Below are 20,886 nucleotides of genomic sequence, written 5' to 3'. Positions count from 1 at the left end.
AAAAGCACAGTGAAAAAGGTTGAAGTGAAAACGTCATTTAAAGAACTGATATAAGTGGATATGACAGGAGGTGGGAGAATAGGCAAGAGCCAGATTTATTAAAAAGTTAGATCTTTATCTTGAGAGCAATGAGGTTATTAACCAAGAATTTTTTAAGTAGGTGAGTGGCATGTTGAGGTTTTCACACTTTAGGTACACTGGAGAATAAACTGGAGGAAAGCAGAAAAGACTGGGAGACTAAGCAGTGAGATATTATGGTAGCTTAGACTAGGATGGTGGCAGTGTGGTAATGTTGGTGATCTTTTGAACATTTAAAAAAATGTATTTATTTATTTCTTTGGTTGTACTGAGTCTTAGTTGTGACACATAGGATCTTGACTCTTGTTTGCAGCATGTGAACTCTTAGTTGCAGCATATGGGATCTAGTTCCCTGACCAGGGACTGAACCTGGGCTACCCTGCATTGAGAGCATGGATTCTCAGCCACCGGACCAGCAGGGAGGTCTCCAGTGATAGTGATCTGACTCAAGACATTTAGGAGATAGGATAAACAGAACTTGGTGACTTCTGGATTTTTGTTTGAGCATTTAGGTGAACAGAGATTTTGTAGATTGACATTAGAGAAACTATTGTCTTTCCTGTTTTGGAACATGTCCTTTTTCTTCCATTGTTTCTTAGTGTTACGGTACTTCGCTGGTTTTTGAGTTGGTGGACATCAGAATTTTTTCTGGGTAGTTCAATTCTGATCTGAAACTTTTCAGTGGAAAAGCAGATCATGTTCTGCCATAAGATTATGAAAGTTATCAAGTTATTTTGTATTCCTTGGAGGAAAGTCTGATGCTATACATGCCCTTTTGAACCTTGTTTTCTTTATGTAATAAATTATCTTGGAGATCTTTATATATAGCTCTTATGCTTTTAAACAGTTACACAGTGTTCCCCCCGAATGAATGTACTGCAGAATGTTTATCAAAGTCTCTTTTTGATGGGCATTTTAGTTTTTTTGTTTTTTCCTTTTAATACATTTCGTACTGCAGCAAACATGCTTATAGCCTGATTATGTTAAATCCAAATTCGTATCACAAGTCTGTCATGAATGAACCCTGAAATGTTAGATTGGTTGCTGCTGCTGCTGCTGCTAAGTCACTTCAGTCGTGTCCGACTCTGTGTGACCCCTTAGACGGAAGCCCACCAGGCTCCCCCGTCCCTGGGATTCTCCAGGCAAGAACACTGGAGTGGGTTGCCATTTCCTTCTCCAATGTGTGAAAGTGAAAAGTGAAAGTGAAGTCACTCAGTCGTGTCCGACCCTTAGCGACCCCACGGACTGCAGCCCACCAGGCTCCTCCGTCCATGGGATTTTCCAGGCAAGAGTACTGGAGTGGCTTGCCATTGATTGGTTAGGTCTGTAAAATTATTTGGTGTACTTTTATGTCTTTATGCTGGCTTCTAACTACAGCAGTCAAGGATGGGTTTTTAAAATTAGGCCTGTTTTAAATGAAGTAAGTCAGATAGAAAAAGACAAATACTGTATGATATCTATGTGGAATCTAAAAAATAATGCAAATGAATCTATTTACAAAACAGAAACAGACTCACAGACATAGAAAACAAACTTATGGTTACCAAAGGGAAAAGGGTGGGGGATAAACTAGGAGTATGAAATTAACAGATGTTCATTGCTATAAAATAGATGAGCAACAAGGATTTACTGTATAGCACAGGGAGGTTTATTCAGTATCTTATAATCTATAATGGAAAATAATTGAAAAAATATGAATATAACTGAAAAAAAAAAAACTTAAGTTTTTAGAGCAATTTTATGTCCTAGCAAAATTTAGTGGAAGATAGAGATTTCCCATACATCCTCTGCCCCCCACATATGAAAGATGGATTTTAGAAGTTTCTGTCTGATGAATTGTGGTGAAACTCTAGAACCATTATGCCAGATATTTATATATCCTAACAAGTGCCAGGATTATTAGAATTATAAACTATTGCAATTAAAATGAAGTTACAGGTTTTGTAACTAGGACAAGAAGGCATTGTACATGGAAGAGACACTTCTAGTAACAGTGTTGGTAATTCAAGTGTTTATTGAAATTTTGATATGTGTGACACAGTGTTTTAAGTGTTGAGATAAAACAGTCTCCCTATACTAATCACAGAGCTAATCCTCTGTTATATTAATAGATGGGGAATCTGAGGACTATAGAAATTAAGACACTTTTCTAAGATCACAGTCAGTATGTGGCTGAGTTGCGATTTAAATTCAAGTTCGACTGATTCAGAGCTCATTCTGTTTCTTTCATGTTGGGTGTGGGGAATGATTCTTGGTTTTAGCATAGATTTGGCTTAATAGCCCACTACATTAAGGCATTTCTATTGCTTACTGCATTTATCACATCAGTATAATACACTAGTTGTATCCTCTGTTTCCCCCCCCTCCCCCCCGGGAGAACTTGCTGATATAAAAGTGCAAAAAGTCAGTGAAAGACAGTGTTTTTAAAGCAAGTTGAAATGTCTTTTATTTCATGAACCAGCCAAATAATGTAACTTGGTAGTTGTATTGAAGATTATAAATTAAAAGGTAGTAATTTGTGTCAGACTTGTCTGTCTAAATTTAACATAGAGTTCAGATTTGTGAACCAATTTTCATATTAACCTTTCTGTGTCTGTGATCATTAGGGCCTGCTTTTAGGTTGATTGTCATCTGGGTGGAACACAACCTTGTGGCTTTCAACAGTGTGTGTGTGTGTACTTGTTTGAAATGACAGGGTTGGGACATGGAAGTTGAGAGAGGAGCTATTCTGTTTTCTTGTTTAGTAAATGAGCGTGAGTTCTTCATAGATGGGGATGGTTGAAGAGCTGGGTTCTACCTATGGGTTGCCTGAGTACTCTGCCTGGGACCTGCCTTTGTTGAGTTAAAGAACCCTTAAAACATGTTGGCATTCCTAGTCTGTACCAGTTGCCAGGACAGCACTTCGTTTATCGAATACTTAGGTTGATTTTCTTTAATCGCATATTTTTAGGAGAAGAGATGAGGAACTGAAAAGTAGTCATGATTTGCTTTTGTAAAAATCTCAAGAGTCTTCGATGGAACTAAAGAGCAGGATGTCACTTGTGAAATGACAGAACTGAGTAGATGAACCTTTTCAGAACTAGATGTTGTCATTGGTGGTATGTTTCTTAAAAGTTCCCAGTCCCCCATTGTCCTGTTGTTAGGATTAAGCCTTTTAGCATTGCAGCATGGAGGGGCTTTTGACTTAATTCAGTCTTCTTGGTATGTCACGGGACAGTCTTGTGGTTTCAGATGAATGTGGTTCATTGCTATTATTAACCTGGGTTGGCAGTTGTACATAACTGGAGTTTTTAGGGATTTTGAAAAGCAGAATTGCTTAAGAGAAATAGAGATGCTACTAACATACAACTTAAGATTTTATTTTCAAATGTTATTAACATCAAAATGAGCCCAAATCAGTTATAAATTTAGTGATGTAACAATTTTAATGCTGAGTTTTTAGATAGACTTATTTTTATGAATAGTTGATTAGAATTATGGTGATTAATTAGAAGGACTTGAGAATGTTTGGAGTAGGTGGTAATCATTATTTTAAAGTCTAATTTATAGACACTACATATTAGTCCCTGGTGTATGTATGTCTTATTCTCTGTGTCATTTACTGTCCTTCTTTCTCATACTTATTACATAGGAAACTCAATACAGCTATTTGAAGAGCAGTATGCTTTTGTGTATCTCATATATATAAGTAAAATTTAAATTAAAAACTTGACATTGTATTAGCTTATTGATCAGAATCCAATTATTTTATAGTTGGTGTTGTTCTTAAATTTTACAGATATAGACCTGAATTTGTCAGGTAATATTTTTGATGCTTTTGTAAACATCTTAATTGTGTGTCCCCACTTAGTCATTTATGACTTGACTTAGTTTGAATTAGTAATGAAATTAGTACATTGTTTTTATGTTTTAAATAAATCCTGCCATGAAAGTAGGATTAAAAATACTTAAAAATACTTTTTTCAATGTGTGTTACCCAGTTGAACAACATGGACACAGGCTCTTCAGTTGTTTTATCTCATTTTAACCTTTTTGCAGTGTTTCACTGCAGTTTAAGTTCTCAGGTATGTAGAACGAATGTCAGAAAGTTAAAAACCACATAGATCAGATAGGTTTACTGAGGGTAGCTTTACTATAGTGTATAGACAATTTTTGTGAATAGTGATAGTGTGCTTACCACTCTTAATAATGAGGCTTAATCATATCTTCAGTTAAATTTTGATAAAAGGTAACATGACGAAGTGGAAAATATGGTGAATTAGATATCAGAATTTAGTTTCTAGTTAGTAAAAGATCATTCTTAAGTCTTTGTCTTTCCACGTCTTAGCTGTTGTAAATAGTGGTTTTGTGAATATTGGGGTGAATAATCTTTTTGAATTAGAGTTTTGGGTTTTTTTGTTTTTTGAGTTATATGCCCAGGAGAGTGGATTGTTGGATTATATGGTAGCTCTATTTTTAGTTTTTTAAGGAACCTCCATATATTTTCCAGAGTGGCTGCACCAGTAGATATTCCCATCAGTAGTGTAGGAGGGGTCCTTTTCTCCACACCCTCTCCAGCATTTATTTTTTGTAGACTTTTTGGTGATGGCCATTCTGACTGGTATGAGGTGATACCTCTTTGTTGTTTGATTTACATTTTTCTAATAATTAGTGAAGTTGAGCATCTTTTCATCTCTATGTCTTTTTAAAATATTTTTTTTCCTGTAAATTTATTTTATTTTCGTTGGAATATAGTTGATTTTCAATGTTGTGTAATATTTTTAGATGTACAGCAAAATGATTCACATACATGTACATATATTCATTCTTTTTCAGATTCTTTTCTCGTACATATTATCATAGAATATTTTTTTTTTGTTTTGTTTTGTTTTAATTTTATTTATTTTTTTGCATTACAATAGTTTAATATGAACAATCAGAACTAATTAACAGTATAACAATATTTTACAACTGAAATAATTAAAATAAACTATAAAATTACTACATAAAACAGGTCTGATCTAGCTTATTTACTTTCTATAATTTCTTCAGTGCTGCAAAACCATTTATTTCTTTTTTTTTTTCATGTTTTAATAAACACTTCGTCTTTTTGTATTGCTTTTTTATCACAATAATAGAAATATAACATCATATATCACTGTAAAACACATTTCCACATAAATGCTGATAAGCACAAAATATTTTTCATCATTTACATTTTAACTGTAATAATATATGGCAGAATTAAAGCTGCATCCATCATGTGTCTAACTCACCTTGTTGTAATGAATTTTTAAATGTAATGGTTTCTGTCGCAAAGTAAAATCGTACATAATGTCTAGTGACACAGTACGCTGGTGGATGGGTGGATTTGGAAAATGGAAATGCAACTTCATTTTTAATTAGATTTATAAACTTCACCACCTCCACCTCCAGCCAGCTTCCCAACCCTCCCTCCCACCACCATTATTTATTTATTTATTTAAAATGAGGCTTTTAATTAATGTTTGACAGAGCTGATTCAGGTTGAATAGACTAAATTTCTTTAAACAAACTTACTTATACTCCAGAGTCCTTTAAAAACTTAATAGCATTTATACATTGAAGGTATTTGATTTTCTTGTAACTAGCACTTCAAATGCAACAAGCATTTGAAGCAACAAGCATTTGACCCAACAAGTAAAACTTTCTACAGTTCATAACTTTTATAAATAAAATAAATTAAATGTACAGTGAATAAGTTCTCTGAAATATTTCAATATTTCTGCAGGTTTAGTAACATCGTAAAATACATTTCAACTAAAATTCACAAATCTAAAAATCTGTTAGGCATTTTTAGGCATTTTAAGTTGGAAATGAAGATCAATGTTACATCGTAATATGCCAATTTCAAATAGTACTTCAAATAGCAAATACTACAGTTTGTCCCAAACTTTAAAAACTATTCATGAACTCAACACTGAACTATTGATGGCTATGAGAATTGTTTCCTAGCCTTTTTGAAAATTTCAGCCCATTTACGTTTAAGGTAATTATTGATAAGTACGATCCCGTAGCCATTTTCTTTATTACTTTGGGTTCAAGTTTATACACTCTTTCTGTGTATCCTGTCTAGAGAAGATCCTTTAGCATTTGTTGGAAAGCTGGTTTGGTGATGCTGAATTCCCTCAGCTTTTGCTTGTCTGTAAAGCTTTTGATTTCTCCTTCATATTTGAATGAGATCCTTGCTGGGTATAGTAATCTGGGCTGTAGGGTATTTTCTTTCATCACTTTAAGTATGTCTTGCCACTCCCTTCTGGCCTGAAGAGTTTCTGTTGAAAGATCAGCTGTTATCCTTATGGGAATCCCCTTATGTGTTATTTGCTGCTTTTCCCTTGCTGCTTCTAATTGTTCTTTGTGTTTGATCTTTGTTAATTTGATTAATATGTGTCTTGGAGTATTTCACCTTGGGTTTATCCTGTTGGGGACTCTCTGGGTTTCTTGGACTTGGGTGATTATTTCTTTCCCTATTTTAGGGAAGTTTTCAACTATTATCTCCTCAAGTATTCTCTCATGGTCTTTCTTTTTGTCTTCTTCTTCTGGGACTCCTATGATTCGAATGTTGGAGCGTTTAACATTGTCCCAGAGGTCTCTAATATTGTCCTCATTTCTTTTAATTCGTTTTTCTTTTTTCCTCTCTGTTTCATTTATTTCTACAATTTTATCTTCTAGTTCGCTAATCCTGTCTTCTGCCTCTGTTATTCTATTGTTTGTTCCCTCCAGAGTGTTTCTGATCTCATCTATTGCATTATTCATTGTATATTGACTCTTTTTTATTTCTTCCAAGTCCTTATTAAATCTTTCTTCCATCTTCTCAATCCTTTTCTCCAGGTTATTTATCTGTAACTCCATTTTGCTTTCAAGATTTTGAATCATTTTCACCATCAAAATTTGAAATTCTTTATCAGGTAGAGTCCCTATATCTTCTTCTTTTGTTTGTGTTGGTGGGCAATTATCTTGTTCCTTTACTTGCTGGGTATTTCTCTGCCTCTTCATCTTGCTTATATTGCTTTGCTTGGGGTGGCCTTTCCCTCTTCTTGCAGTTTGTGGAGTTCTCTTTATTATGTAGTTTCTTCGCTGTGTGTGGGGTTGGACGGGTGACTTGTCCGGGTTCCCTGGTTAGGGAGGCATGTGTCAGTGTTCTGGTGGGTGGAGCTTGATTTCTTCTCTTTCCTTTAGAAGACAATGGCTGCTTTTCTGGGAGCCTGATGTCCTCTGCCAGTATTCAGAAGTTGTTTTGTGGACTTTACTCCGCATTCAAATGTTCTTTTGATGAATTTGTGGGGAAGAAAGTGGTCTCGCCGTCTTATCCCTCCGCCATCTTGTTCCTTCCTCCCCAGAACACTGGATTCTTATATTCCACTTGATCGTGGAGTACCTCTTCCCAGCTGCTCCAGCAAGGCGCAGCCGCTGTACCTTACCTCGGACGAGGGGTATCTCCTCAAGGCTGCCCCTCCTGCTTTGAATGTGGATCAGCTCCTCTTGGCCCTCCGGTGCCCAAGCAGCCACCGCCTCCTGGACGTGGTACAGCTCCTCTCGGCCACCGCCCTAATCCTGGGTGCGGGGCAGCTCCTCTCAGCCACGATTCTGCACGTGGTCGGTTGCGCCGGGAGCCGGGCGTCTCTCGCGTCTGCGCCGCCGGGAGCCGGGCGTCTCTCGCGTCTGCGCCGCCGGGAGCCGGGCGTCTCTCGCGTCTAGAATATTGAGTAGAGTTCCCTGTGATATACAGTAGGTCCTTGTTGCTTATCTGTTTAGTGGTGTATGTATGTTAATTCCAGGCTTTTGATTTCATCTCTCCCTACCACATTTCCCCTTTGGTGTGATCATAAGTAGTTTTCAATATATGTAAATTTGCTTCTATTTTGTAAATAGGTTTGGTTGTATCATTAAAAAAAAATTAGATTCTGCATTGGGTGATATGATATTTATTTTTCTGTTTCTGACTTGCTTCCCTTGGTGTTATAATTTCTAGGTTCATCCACGTTGATGCAATGTATGTCTTCCTTGAAGAAATGTCTGTTTAGGTTTTCTGTCCATTTGTTGATTGAGTTGTTTGTTTTTTGTTTTTTTTTTAGATATTGAGATGATTGAGCTTGTGTAATTTGGATGATAGTTCCTTGTCAGTTGCATCATTTGCAAGTATTTTTCTCTCAGTATGTAGGTTGTCTTTTTGTCTTGTTGATTGTTTCCTTCGCTGTGCAAAAGCTTTTAAGTTTGATTAGGCTCCATTTGGGGCTTCCCTGGTGGCTCAGCTGGTAAAGAATCCGCCTGCGATGTGGGAGACCTAGGTTCAATCCCTGGGTTGGGAAGATCCCCTGAAGAAGGGAACGGCTACCTACTCCATTATTCTGGCCTGTAGAATTCTATGGACTTGTATGGTCCATGGGGTCGCAAAGAGTCAGACATGACTGAGCAACTTTCACTAGGCTCCATTTGTTTATTTTCACTTTGATTTCTTTTGATTTGGAAGACTGATCTAAGAAAATTTTGCCACAGTTTGTGTCAAACAATGTTTAGCTTTTGTTCTGGTTATGGTGTTATGTCTTATATTTAGGTATTAAACCGTTTTGAGTTTATGTGTGTACATGGTATGGAGTACATGTGTGCTTAGTTCCTCAGTCGTATCTGACTCTTAATGACTCCATGGACTGTAGCCCTCCAGGGTCCTTTGTTTGTGGGATTCTCCAGGCAAGAATACTGGAGTGGGTAGCCATTCCCTTCTCCAGGGGATCTTCCTGATCACCAGGAATTGAACCTGCATTGCAGGTGGATTCTTTACTGTCTGAACCACCAGGGAAGCCCTATATGGTATGAGGGAATGTTCTAATTTCATTGATTTACGTAGCAGTCCAGTTAGACTCTTTCGCTTAGACTCTTTCGCTGATTTCTTCCATTCAGTTTGGAAATACATGCCTTTAAGTATGTACCTTTTTCCTTTAGGTAGATAGATACATACATACATAAATGCAAGCAATAATATATATTTGTATATGTCTTTTTCATTTAAGAAATAGCCATTTGTAGCCTTACTTCTTCTACTTATCTGGGGTGACCATAGATCTTGGTTGCCCAAGATAATCTCAGGTGTCTTTTGTGCATTTAGGGCCCTGCTTTACTTTCAAAGGAGAAGGAAACGGCAACCCACTCCAGTATTCTTGCCTGGAGAATCCCATGGATGACGGAGGAGCCTGGTGGGCTACAGTTCCCAGGGTTGCAAAGAGTCGGGCCCGACTGAGCGAGCTACTACTTACTTTGCTTTCAAAATTTTACAGTTTAGATGGTTATTTGTATGGTCACATTATTTTTCTCTCTATCCCTTTTAAAAGGAAGCCTTTCTAAATAGTAATATACTTACCATCTCACTTTCTCAGTTCTTTTTTCTAGTTGCTCTTGTTGTGTAACTACCCTGACTCCAGCTCTGCACTGAAATGGTTCTTGCAAGAGTACCAAAGACCACCAAATTACAAAATCCTATGGATGCATGTAGTCTTTATAAATGTTTTGGCTTTTCTGCAGCCTTTGGTACTATGCCTTGTTCCTTTTTTCATCTTCATCTTCCTTGACTTTTGAAATAATATTTTACCATTGATTTTCTCTGTTCTCTTTTGTGGTCTGTGTTTACTGATCTTCCTGATTTCTCTACTCTCTGTCCTTAAGATATTGCTATGTCGTAAAATTCTAACGTATTGATTCTTTGCTTTCTCTTTTCCGTTTTTCTGGTGTATAGCAAAGTGATTCAGTTTACACACACACACACACACACACACGCATGCAGGCATACTTTTTCATGTTCTTTCCCATTATCATTTATACAGGATTTTGAATGTAGTTCTGTGTAGGAACTTGTTGTTTATGTGTATCTTTTCTCTTTTCCATTCATATGTTCTCCCTGAATAATTTCACTACCAACTGTATATCAGTAACTCCTGTATCTCGAACTCTAGTCTAAGCCTTTCTCCTGAACTCCAGAGCATTTTTTTCATCAGAATATCAGACGTGTTTCTTCTGTAGCATCTCACAGGCCCACTGAACTAAATCTGTAAACACCCTTCTTTCAAACTTGCTTTCCCTCCCGTATTCTCTACTCTCTTCATCAAATCTGAAACCTGAGAATCAGGCATCCTTTTTTTCCTTCATTCCCTATCTCCAGTCTCCAAGTCCTTTCTTGGTCTCCTGAATAACATCTGGCTCCCTCCCTTGCTGTCTGCAGTGCTTTTTTTGGTTCAAGTTAGAACATTATTCTTAATTCCACACCTTCCTCTCTAGTCAGTTCTCAAAGTTTTTGTAAATGTGATTTTCTAAAAGGCACAAATGATCTTAGTGTCGTTTTAACACCCTGTTTACTCGTTGTCTGAATGAAGTCCTTATGTGTTTGTGTGAAATAGTTCTGAGTTTTGATCTAGCTCCAGTCTACCTTTCCAGCTTTTGTTACTTCACTGCACACTCCAAAGCTAGGGTCACTAAGAATTATAGTGTATGATGTTTTCTTCTTGCAGGGATGAGAATACCCTTCTTCTCAACTTGAAGCTCATACAGTCTTTAAGTACTTCATTGATAGTAGAGAATAATGGTTATGATCATGGATTCCAGAGGCATAGTGCCTGGAATCTAAACTGAACTTTGCCAATTACTGTGTATATTTAGCTATGTTATTTTGGGCAGGCTACTTAATCTCTCTATGCTACTTAATCTCTCTATGCCTTAGTTTTCTTGCCTGTAAAATAGGAATGAAGCTGTAAAGATGAATTGATGCTGTGAAGAGTAAATGAACTAACATATGTAATGCCCTTAGGACAGTAACTGGTATACAGTAGATAGTAACTGTTACCTACTATTTATTATCCATTATATATCATTTATTATTGTTCTTCAGTGAGTCCGTACGTGACCTTCCTATGCAGATCTCTTGTCTACATTATGATCTTGCCTCAGTTACAGGCTGTATCACTGTGATAAAATTATTTATGTCTTCCTATTAGACTGTGAATCTTTCACAGTCATATTTTTCTGTTCATACTTAATGAATGCTTTTAAGTCAGTGAATGAATGCACAGAAATAGTCCCAGGGCCTGGCATTGTGCTTCTGAGGATGGTAAATATTTAATCTCTTGTTTTAGTGAGATGTCTAAAATGTAAATAATATAAATATACTATGAAAAGTGAAAGTGTCAGTCACTCAGTCATGTCCAACTCTTTGGAACTCCCATGGACTGTAGCCCACCAGGCTCCTCGGTCCATGGAATTCTCCAGGCAAGAATACTGGAGTGTAGGTAGCCAATCCCTTTTTCAGGGGATCTTCCTGACCCGGGGATCGAACCTGGGTCTCCTGAATCGTAGACAGATTCTTTACCATCTGAGCTACCAGGGAAGCGTGTGTGTGTGTGTGTGTGTGTGTGTGTGTGTGTGTGTGTGTGTGCATGTGCGCATGTGCATGCATGTGCGCACGTGCGTGCATGCAGTCACCTAGTCATGTCTGACTCTTAGAGATCTTTACTGTCTGAGCCACCGGGCAAGCATATGTCTGTGTGCGCGCGCACACATGCACAGTGGTGTGTGTGTGTGTGTGTGCGCAATGGTGTGTGTTTGTGTGTGCAGTTGCCAAGTCATTTCTGACTCTTTGAGACCAGGCTTTCCTGTCCTTCACCATCTCCCAGAGTGTGCCCGATTTCATGCCCATTGAATTGGTAATGTCATCCAACCATCTTATCCTCTGTCACCCTCTTTTTCTGCCTTCATTCTTTCTCAACATCAGGGTCTTTTCCAGTGAGTCAGCTGTTTACATCAGGTGACCAAAGTATTGGAGCTTCAACTTCAGCATATACACTGTATGTATAGTGGTTTTTCCCCATAATCCTCCTTTCTAAAGATTGAGGTACAATTTATGTTAAAAGCACACATTTTAAGTGTATAATTTGATTAATTTTGAAAAATTTATGCATATGTTTAACTACAACCCCAGTAAATACGTAGAACATTTCAGTCACTCCAAAAACCTTTCTAGTCCATCCCCTTCCATTCTGCCCCTGGCCAAGCATTGCATTGATTTCTATCACCATAGATTATTTTTACCTGGTCTGTAACTGCATATAAATGGAATTACCAATATGTATGCTTCTGTGTCTAGATTTTCTTCACTCAGCATTGTTTCAGAGTTCATCTGTGTTATGACTAGTAAGTAGTTCATTCCTTGTTATTTCTGCACAGAATTTCAGTGGAAGAATGTACCACAGCTTGTTTATCCATTTTCCCATTGATGGTCATTGGGGTGTTCCCAGTTTTTTTGCCATTAGGAATAAAGCTGCAAAAACTTTTCTTTGAATATATGTTGTTATTTCTACTGGGTAAACATCTTTGAAAAGGATTGCTTGGTTATAGCTGCCAAAATTTTTTCTAAAATGGTTGTACCCTTTTACACTCTTGTCAGCAATGTGGAAGATTCCATGTGCCTCATATTTTACCAACAACAAATGTTACTAGTCTTTTGTGGAAGTGTTTTAATATGCATTTATCTGATAATTAATATTGCTGGCATCTTTTCCATATGCTTTGTTCCTTCATCATTCATATACTCCTTATGTGAAATGCCCAAGCCTTTCACCCAGTTTAAAATTGGACAAATGGTTCATCTTAACTGCTTTATAGGAGTTCTTTGTATAGACTATTTACAAGTCCTGTGTTTTTTATATATATTGTAAATATTTTCTTCCAGTTTATGACTGACCTTTTCAAAAAAACTTTGCCTTTTAATGTGCAGGTTTTAAATTTTAATGAAGTCCAATTTATCAAATTTTTTATGCATAACAACTTTTGTGTCTTGTATAAGAATTCTTTGCATCCCTTGATTGTATAGATACTCTATGTTTCCAGAAGCTTTAGAATTTAAGCTTTTGTGTAGTATTTTAACGGAGAACACTTTTAAGTTACAAATGCTTAGGTAAGTTCAGGAGAAAGCATTCTTACTCTTTTTATTATTGTTGAGATAAATTTCATGCACTGTAAAATTTACGTTTTAACTATGTACAATCCAGTGGGTTTTTTTAGTGTAGGCAAGCAGTTATCCAGCTATCACTGCCATCAAATTCCAGAACATTTCATCACTTCACATGCTTATGAAGTCAGAGAGAGAAAGACAAATATTATATGATATCACTTATGTGTGGAATGTAAAAAATAAAACATACTACTGAATATAACAAAAAGAAATGAACTCACAGAAATACAGTGGTTACCAGTGGTAACTAGTGGTTACCAGTGGGGAAAGGAGAGGGACAAGATTAGGAGTAGGGAATTAAGAGGTACCGACTACTACATATAAAATAGGTAAGCTACAAGGGAATATTGTACAGCACAAGGAATGTTTTATAAAAATGGAGAAAAACCTTTACAAAGTCTGAATCAGTATGTTGTACACTTGAAACTTGTATAATGTTGTAAATCAACTATACCTCAGTTAAAAAAAAGAACTCCTTATACATTGCAATCATCTCTCTTCTCCCCTGCCAGCCCTCCTGGGCAACCACTAATTTACTTTCTGTCAAGTAGTGGATTTGACACAATTTGTCAATAGTGGATTTTGTCAATAGTCAAGTAGTGGATTTGACTATTCTGGACAAGTCAGAGGGAATAAATGGAATTTTATGGTGTATGGCCTTTTGTGTCTGGATTCTTTCATTTGGCTTAATGTTTATAAGGGTCAGCCATATTGCAGCTTTTTATAGCCAAGTAATATTCCATTGTATAGGTATAACATTTTGTTTATTCATTCATTAGTTGATGGGCATACCTTTAAACTTATCAAAGGAAGTTTCTGTGTTTTATTTTTTCACATTGTGGAATATGATAGTTTAATCCATGTACTCATTGGAAGAATACTTTATAAATACTTAAATAAGAAAAGGAGCAAAGCATTCTAACTTGTTTTTATTATTATTGAAGTAAATTTCACATACTATAAAATTCATCCATATAAAATGTCCAGTTCCATCATGTCGGCTCTCCAGTTGTGGAGGGCAGGAGTGCACCAGCTCAGTAGTTGTTGATAGGGCTTAGTTGCTCCACAGCATGTGGGATCTTATTTCCCTGATCAGGGATTGAACCCATATCCCCTGATTGCAACTTGTCTCAATCTGATTCAAATCCAAGCACATGAATGCGAATGGTTGCTGTAGAAAATGACCCAACTGTGTAATTTGTGACTGGTATATTTTCATAGTCTTCAATCTCAGGTAGACTTTCATAATTTCCAAGAAATCTTATGTTTCCCAGGCAGCACATTTTCTTTTGCTACAAAGACTGCTCTCTTTTTGCTGTCTGCTGTCCCTGCATTTTACAGCCTGTTCTTTATTTTCCTTCACCTGCTTTAGAAAGTATATAGGGCTTCTAGATATGAATTCCCCCATTCTTACACTCATACCTGTGAATCTTCCTTTATCTGTGATCTGTGTCCATCTTTTCTTTTTGCCCCAGTGCAGTGGTTATCCTTTCTTTTGCGGTAATTCTTTCACCTGTATTCTATATTCTATCCTCATCCACTTCTTAGACACATTGTGGTTGTGGTTGGTCGCTCAGTCGTGTCCGACTCTTTGCGATCCCATGGACTCTAGTCTACCAGGCTCCTCTGCCCATGGGATTTTCCAGGCAAGAGTACTGGAGTGGGTTGCCATTCCCTTCTCCAGGGGATCTTCCTGACCCAGGGATCGAACCCAGGTCTCCTGCACTGCAGGCAGACACTTTACCCTCTGAGCCACCAGGGAAGCCCATTAGACACATTACTTTGTCAGTTTTCCTCTCCCATCCACTTCACACTTCTGTCATCAATATGTAAACGTGTTCACGTGTCCTTTTTAATAACAAAATAGCTGTCTTCTATTTCGTGATTCCTTTTCTTTTTCACTTTCTTTGACGTTTGTCTTAAAATCTCTATTTTCTCTACCCTCATTCGGTCCTCAGATCTCTGCAATCTGACCCCTGTACTTAGAAGTGTCTTTATCATGGTCACCAGTGACTTCTTTGTTTCTAAAACTAGTGGATACTTTTTAGTAGCAGCCATGATATTTCTTCTTCCTCTCCAAAGTGCTCCTCTTTCTTAGTTTTCTTGAGACCAACCTCCTGATTTTCTGTATCAGTCTGTCAGTTTATGGTTTCCTTTGCATAACATCAAAGCACAGTTTAATAAAAGCTGTTCAGTGGGATGCAAATCATTGTGATCTAAGGATGAATCCCTGGTTTAGTTATATTGTCCAGGATAAGTTTTTCATCAATTCATAGACATTTGCTAAGGATTAAATAGAAGAAAACTAAAATTATATTTTCTGTCAAGATTGGGGTGAAGATGTTTTATGTTACCAGTTATGGATTTTTTTTTTTTAACATTCATTGATAAGGGTTAGAGTTGCTGCTGTTGTTGTTCAGTCACTAAGCTGTGTCTGACTTTTTGCGACCCCATGGACTCTAAGCCCACCAGGCTTCTCTGTCCATGGGGAATTTCTCAGGTAAGAATACTGGAGTGGGTTGCCATTTCCTTCTCTAGGGGCTCTTCCTAACTCAGGGATTGAACCTGCATTGGCAGGTGAATTGTTTACCACTGAGCCACCAGGGAAGTACTGCTGCTGCTGCTGCTGCTAAATCGCTTCAGTCGTGTCTGACTCTGTGCTACCCCATAGATGGCAGCCCACCAGGCTCCCCCATCCGTGGGATTCTCCAGGCGAGAACACTGGAGTGGGTTGCCATTTCCTTCTCCAGGGTTAGGGTTAAGGTTCTCTTAAGGAAATGAAGGAATGTAATCAAAAGCTGTGACTGATGAATTGTGAGGAATTGACCACTTAGCCTAACTAAACAACTGGCAGCTCCTGGAATGACAGTTCTCTTCTTTGTTGGCAGCTGTCCTGTGAGATGTAGTGCATGCAGTTTATGAGATTAGTATCTCTGTCATACAATTCATTGTTTTCTCTCTTTTCCTCTCCTCCTCATCTCACTCCATTAGTTTTTAAGTTGTGAAATACAATGCCTGTATAAAAGTACACAGGACAAATGCAGTGGCATTTTTCTTTTTTCTTTTTGGTACTGTATCTGTGTAAACATTATCCAGTCAAAATAGAACATCATCAGTGCCCCAGTCCTCATGGTATGTCCCTTCCTGGTGAAATCTCACCACCCTCACCTAACTCTGAGCTGTAACCACTCTCCAAACTTTTGAAGCCATCATTTCTTTTGTTTTCCTGATAGTTTTAAAAACTAAATATGCATCACTTGATAAAACTTTACCTGATTTGAATCTTTCTATAAATGGCCAAATACACTACAGTGTGTATGTGTGTCATTGTTTTAATTTCTTTTGCTCATGGTCTATGTATGTTTTTGCCCGCACTGAGGTTCATTCATTATGTTTGTTGTGTTATGTTTCATAGTATGAATATTTACCCATTCTGTTGGTAAGTATATGAATAGTTTGCAGTTTTCAACGATTATGAACAGTGCTGCTGTGAACATTCTTGTATAATGGCATACTTTTCTGGAATAGAATTGCTGGGTCAACTTAATTTTTACTAAATGTTGTCTAATTACTGTATATATTTTAAAACCTATTCTCCAAAAAGATTATGCCATTTTCACTCATATCAACTATATATGACGAATTTCTATCCCATTTGGATGTTCACCACCTTTTTACTTGTTTTTGTTTTATAAGTAATTAGCTTTTGTTATTTAAACTGAAAACTGGAGCTGTTTTTTTCATTTCCATGTTAAAGAAACAGTAACAAAAGTATTTAAAAATAAGGATTGTTAATCTCATGCCATCTGAGTCCATGCCATGAAATAAGTATATATTTTCATTATAGTAAATGTTTTCACATATTTTTATTAGCTGTATTTAGATTCATGTGGGTTGACTATATTTTATATACACTGAATGATACTTGCCACAGCTATTCTTTCTTTTTAACCTAAAGTGCCATAGCTGTGTCAATTTTCAGCTCTAAACTAAATGGTAGTATTTTATATAAAGATTTTCTTGTATTACCTTGAGCAGCAGTACTACAACTTTGGGTTTCATTATATAGGTTTGTATTTCCAGGTGTTTATGTGGAATATTTATTAAAGTAATTCTAATGAATCTTTATTTTTCTTTAAAGTTGGCCTTTGCCAGAGTTTGATCCAAGCCAAATTCGACTGATTGTATATCAAGACTGTGAAAGACGAGGGAGAAATGTCTTGTTTGACTCCAGTGTTAAGAGAAAAAATGAGGACATATCAGTATCGGTGAGCATTGTTATTGGTTTGGTTCAAATTTAATGTCAAATATTCTAATCAAGACAGAGTGAGTCAAATTTCAATTATGGTACTTTTTGTCGATATAAAACCTTTTTAGCATGTTATTAAAATTTAGAGCACCGATTTTGAGAATTTTTAAAGGAAAAAATATTTGCCTTATTTGCGTTGGTCTAGTACCAGAGAAAATTTTAGTTTGACATTTACTTATATACTTGTATTGTGAGATTTGACTAGAGCTACAGGGATTCCTAAAGAGGACGTGGTACAAATCTCCATCTTATATAGTTGTGAAAAGTGTGACCAGAGAGGTGACATTATTTGTCTGAAGGTACAAAGCAAGTTAAATCTTAGGCCCTAGTCCATCATATTTTCCCATTCTAATACAGCAGTAGCAAGAATGTCTATTCTGTTGGCTTTGAATATCATATTTTGAAATATTTTATTACTAGTTTAGCAGGAGTACATGGCCATTCACTTAGTCATCCAAGTAAATGCAAGTGATTGCTGTCATTTTGCTACTGCTACTTCTGTTACCCTTTCAGGCATAAGGACTCTCCATCCCCTGGATCTGTAATCTTGAAATGGAAGCCTGGAGCTGTCTTTTCTCTCCTCCCCTAAATTGACAATTTTCACTAACATTTCAGTAAACAACTCAAAGCAGAATACTTTGGGAAAGATTATTCTACCAATAGAATTGACTTATAGTAGACAAAGAGTTGTTTTTTAATGGGCAAACAGCAGATTTGTCTACCAATAGAATTGACTTATAATAGACAAAGAGTTATTTTTTAATAGGCATACAGCTACTTGGGAGTTTGTACTTGAGGTTTTGTGTTCTTAGAAAAATCTGATTTATTGCATGTGGTCTATTGTCTTACCTAGAATAGCATCTTCATGGTCTATTTAAGTGTCATGTAATAAGTACTTGGTGATTTTTGAGTTATTTTGATTGTCAGGTTATTTGATGTTCCTCTGATCAGTAACACATTTAGTTTTGTGGAGATTGTGCTTTGTTTAGATTTTTTAGCTGTTATCTGGATTTTTTTTTTTTTCAGTCTGACAAAAAAAATTGCAACATTTTCTTAAAGTATTATTTAGTTGTGCAGATAACTAAGTATGTACAAAGCATTAGGCACTTGGAGATTATGTCTGTATCTCTCTTGTCGCCTGCAATTAGACATTCTTACAGAGGAAAAAATTGAACAAATAAATAATTCCAAAGAGAAATCAACCCTGTGTACTCATTGGAAGGACTGATGCTGAAGCTCCAGTATTTGGGTCATCTGATGAGAACAGCCGACTCATTGGAAAAGTCCCTGATACTGGGAATGATTGAAGGCAAAAGGAGAAGAGAACGAGATGGTTGTATGGCATCAGTGATACAATGGACAGGAACTTGGACAAACTGTGGGAGATGGTGAAGGACAGAGAGGCCTGGCGTGCTATTTGGGGTCCTTGGCCATGGGGTTGCCAAGGATCGGACACAGTTGAGAGACTAAACAACAACAATAATAATAGCAGCTGTGAAAGAAACATACAGAATTCTTACGAGATTCCACAGGAAGGTACCTATTTCTTATCAGTTTGGGTGTAGGAGTATTAAGGAAGGTCTCAGTGAGGAAGTGACATTCAACTTGTGATCTGAAGAAATTAAAGGCATAGTATAGGAGATGAGTATTCCTTTTAGCAGAATCAGCAAATGCATTTTAGAGAGTGACTTAGGAACTCAGTGAATTGAAGGTTGTAAAACAAGACCAGTCTGGCTGGAATGATAGTAAAGTAGTATGTAAATTAGTTGAGAGATGAAATTGGAGACAGGTAGAATAGGAGCCCGGAGAAGGCACTGGCAAGCCACTCCAGTACTCTTGCCTAGAAAATCCCATGGATGGAGGAGCCTGGTAGGCTGAGTCCATGGGGTCGCTAAGGGTCAGACACGACTGAGCAACTTCACTTTCACTTTTCACTTTCACACATTGGAGAAGGAAATGGCAACCAACTCCAGTGTTCTTGCCTGGAGAATCCCAGGGACGGGGGAGCCTGGTGGGCTTCCGTCTATGGGGTCACACAAAGTCGGACACGACTAAAGTGACTTAGCAGCAGCAGCAGCAGAATAGGAGCCAGAGTATTTAGGGCCTTACAGGTCTTTGAATTAGAAGTTTAGATTATATGTTGTGCAGAGGGAAACCATTGTAGGGATCTGGTTTATTATGTTCCAAAAAGTCACTTTAGTAGAGAGTCCAGAAATAAATTCACCCATATATGGTCAGTTAACTTGTAGCAGAGGAGCCAAGAACTATACAGTGGGATAGGATAGTCTCTTCAATAAATGATGGTGGAAAACTGGACAGCCACATGCAAAAGAATGAAACTAGATTGCTCTCTTAATACTGTACACAAAAACTAACTCAAAATGGATTAAAGAGTTAAGACCTAAAACCATAAAACCCCTAGAATAAAACAAGAGGTAAATCCTTGACATTGTCTTTGCTGTGATTTTTTTTTTTCGTGGGGGAGATATGAGACAGATTGGAGAAGGCAATGGCAAGCCACTCCAGTACTCTTGCCTGGAAAGTCCCATGGACGGAGGAGTCTGGTGGGCTGCAGTCCATGGGGTCGCTAAGAGTCAGACACGACTGAGTGACTTCACTTTCACTTTTCACTTTCACACATTGGAGAAGGAAATGGCAACCCACTCCAGTGTTCTTGCCTGGAGAATCCCAGGAACGGGGGAGCCTGGTGGGCTGCCGTCTATGGGGTTGCACAGAGTCAGACACGACTGAAGTGACTTAGCAGCAGCAGCATGAGGCAGATAGTGAAGATAACAAAAGGAAAAATTAACAAATGAGACTGCTGCTGCTGCTGCTGCTAAGTTGCTTCAGTCGTGTCCAACTCTGTGCGACCCCATAGATGGCAGCCGACCAGGCTCCGCCGTCCCCAGGATTCTCCAGGCAAGAACACTGGAGTGGGTTGCCATTTCCTTCTCCAATGTGTGAAAGTGAAAGTGAAGTCGCTCAGTCGTGTCCGACTAGTAGCAACCCCATGGACTGCAGCCCACCAGGCTCCTCCGTCCATGCGATTTTCTAGGCAAGAGTACTGGAGTGGCTTGCCATTGCCTTTTCTGAACAAATGAGACTACATCAAACTAAAACGCTTCCACACAGCAGAGGAAACCATCAACAAAATGAAAAGGCAGCGTACCAAATGGGAGAAGGTATTTGTAAATCATATATCAGATAAGGGGTTAATATCAAATATATATGAAGAATTCATGTAACTCAGTAGCAGAAAGCAAACAATGTAATTGAAAAGTGAGCTGAAGATCTGAATGGACAGTTTCCAAAGAAGGCATAGAGTTGACCAGCAGATACTTAAAAAGGTGCTCAGTGTCTAATAATAAGGGAAATGCAATGAAAACCACAGTGATGTATCACCTTGTTGGATGACTGTTACCAAATAGACAAGAAATGACAAATGTTGATGAAGGTGTAGAGGAAAGGGAACCCCCTGTACACTATTTGT

The 20,886-nt window shown here is 37.6% G+C and overlaps 1 protein-coding gene across 2 annotated transcripts in view; it reads left to right on the top strand.

Moving 5' to 3' along the window:
- FNIP1 (folliculin interacting protein 1) overlaps positions 1-20,886 on the top strand; it is a 116,237-nt gene that overhangs the window by 28,726 nt on the left and 66,625 nt on the right. For both annotated transcript variants that reach the window (XM_055430400.2, XM_055430399.2), the window contains exon 2: positions 17,229-17,355. In XM_055430400.2, the coding sequence (XP_055286375.1) occupies positions 17,229-17,355 (127 nt within the window). The remainder of the gene's footprint in view (positions 1-17,228; positions 17,356-20,886) is intronic.

The sequence above is a fragment of the Moschus berezovskii genome, chromosome 8, assembly GCF_049115385.1.
Source record: "Moschus berezovskii isolate FMDL1 chromosome 8, NW_MosBer_1.0, whole genome shotgun sequence".
Classification (NCBI taxonomy): Eukaryota; Metazoa; Chordata; class Mammalia; order Artiodactyla; family Moschidae; genus Moschus; species Moschus berezovskii.
Note: the sequence above shows the minus strand (reverse complement) of the source record. Positions and strands in the feature narration are given on the sequence as shown.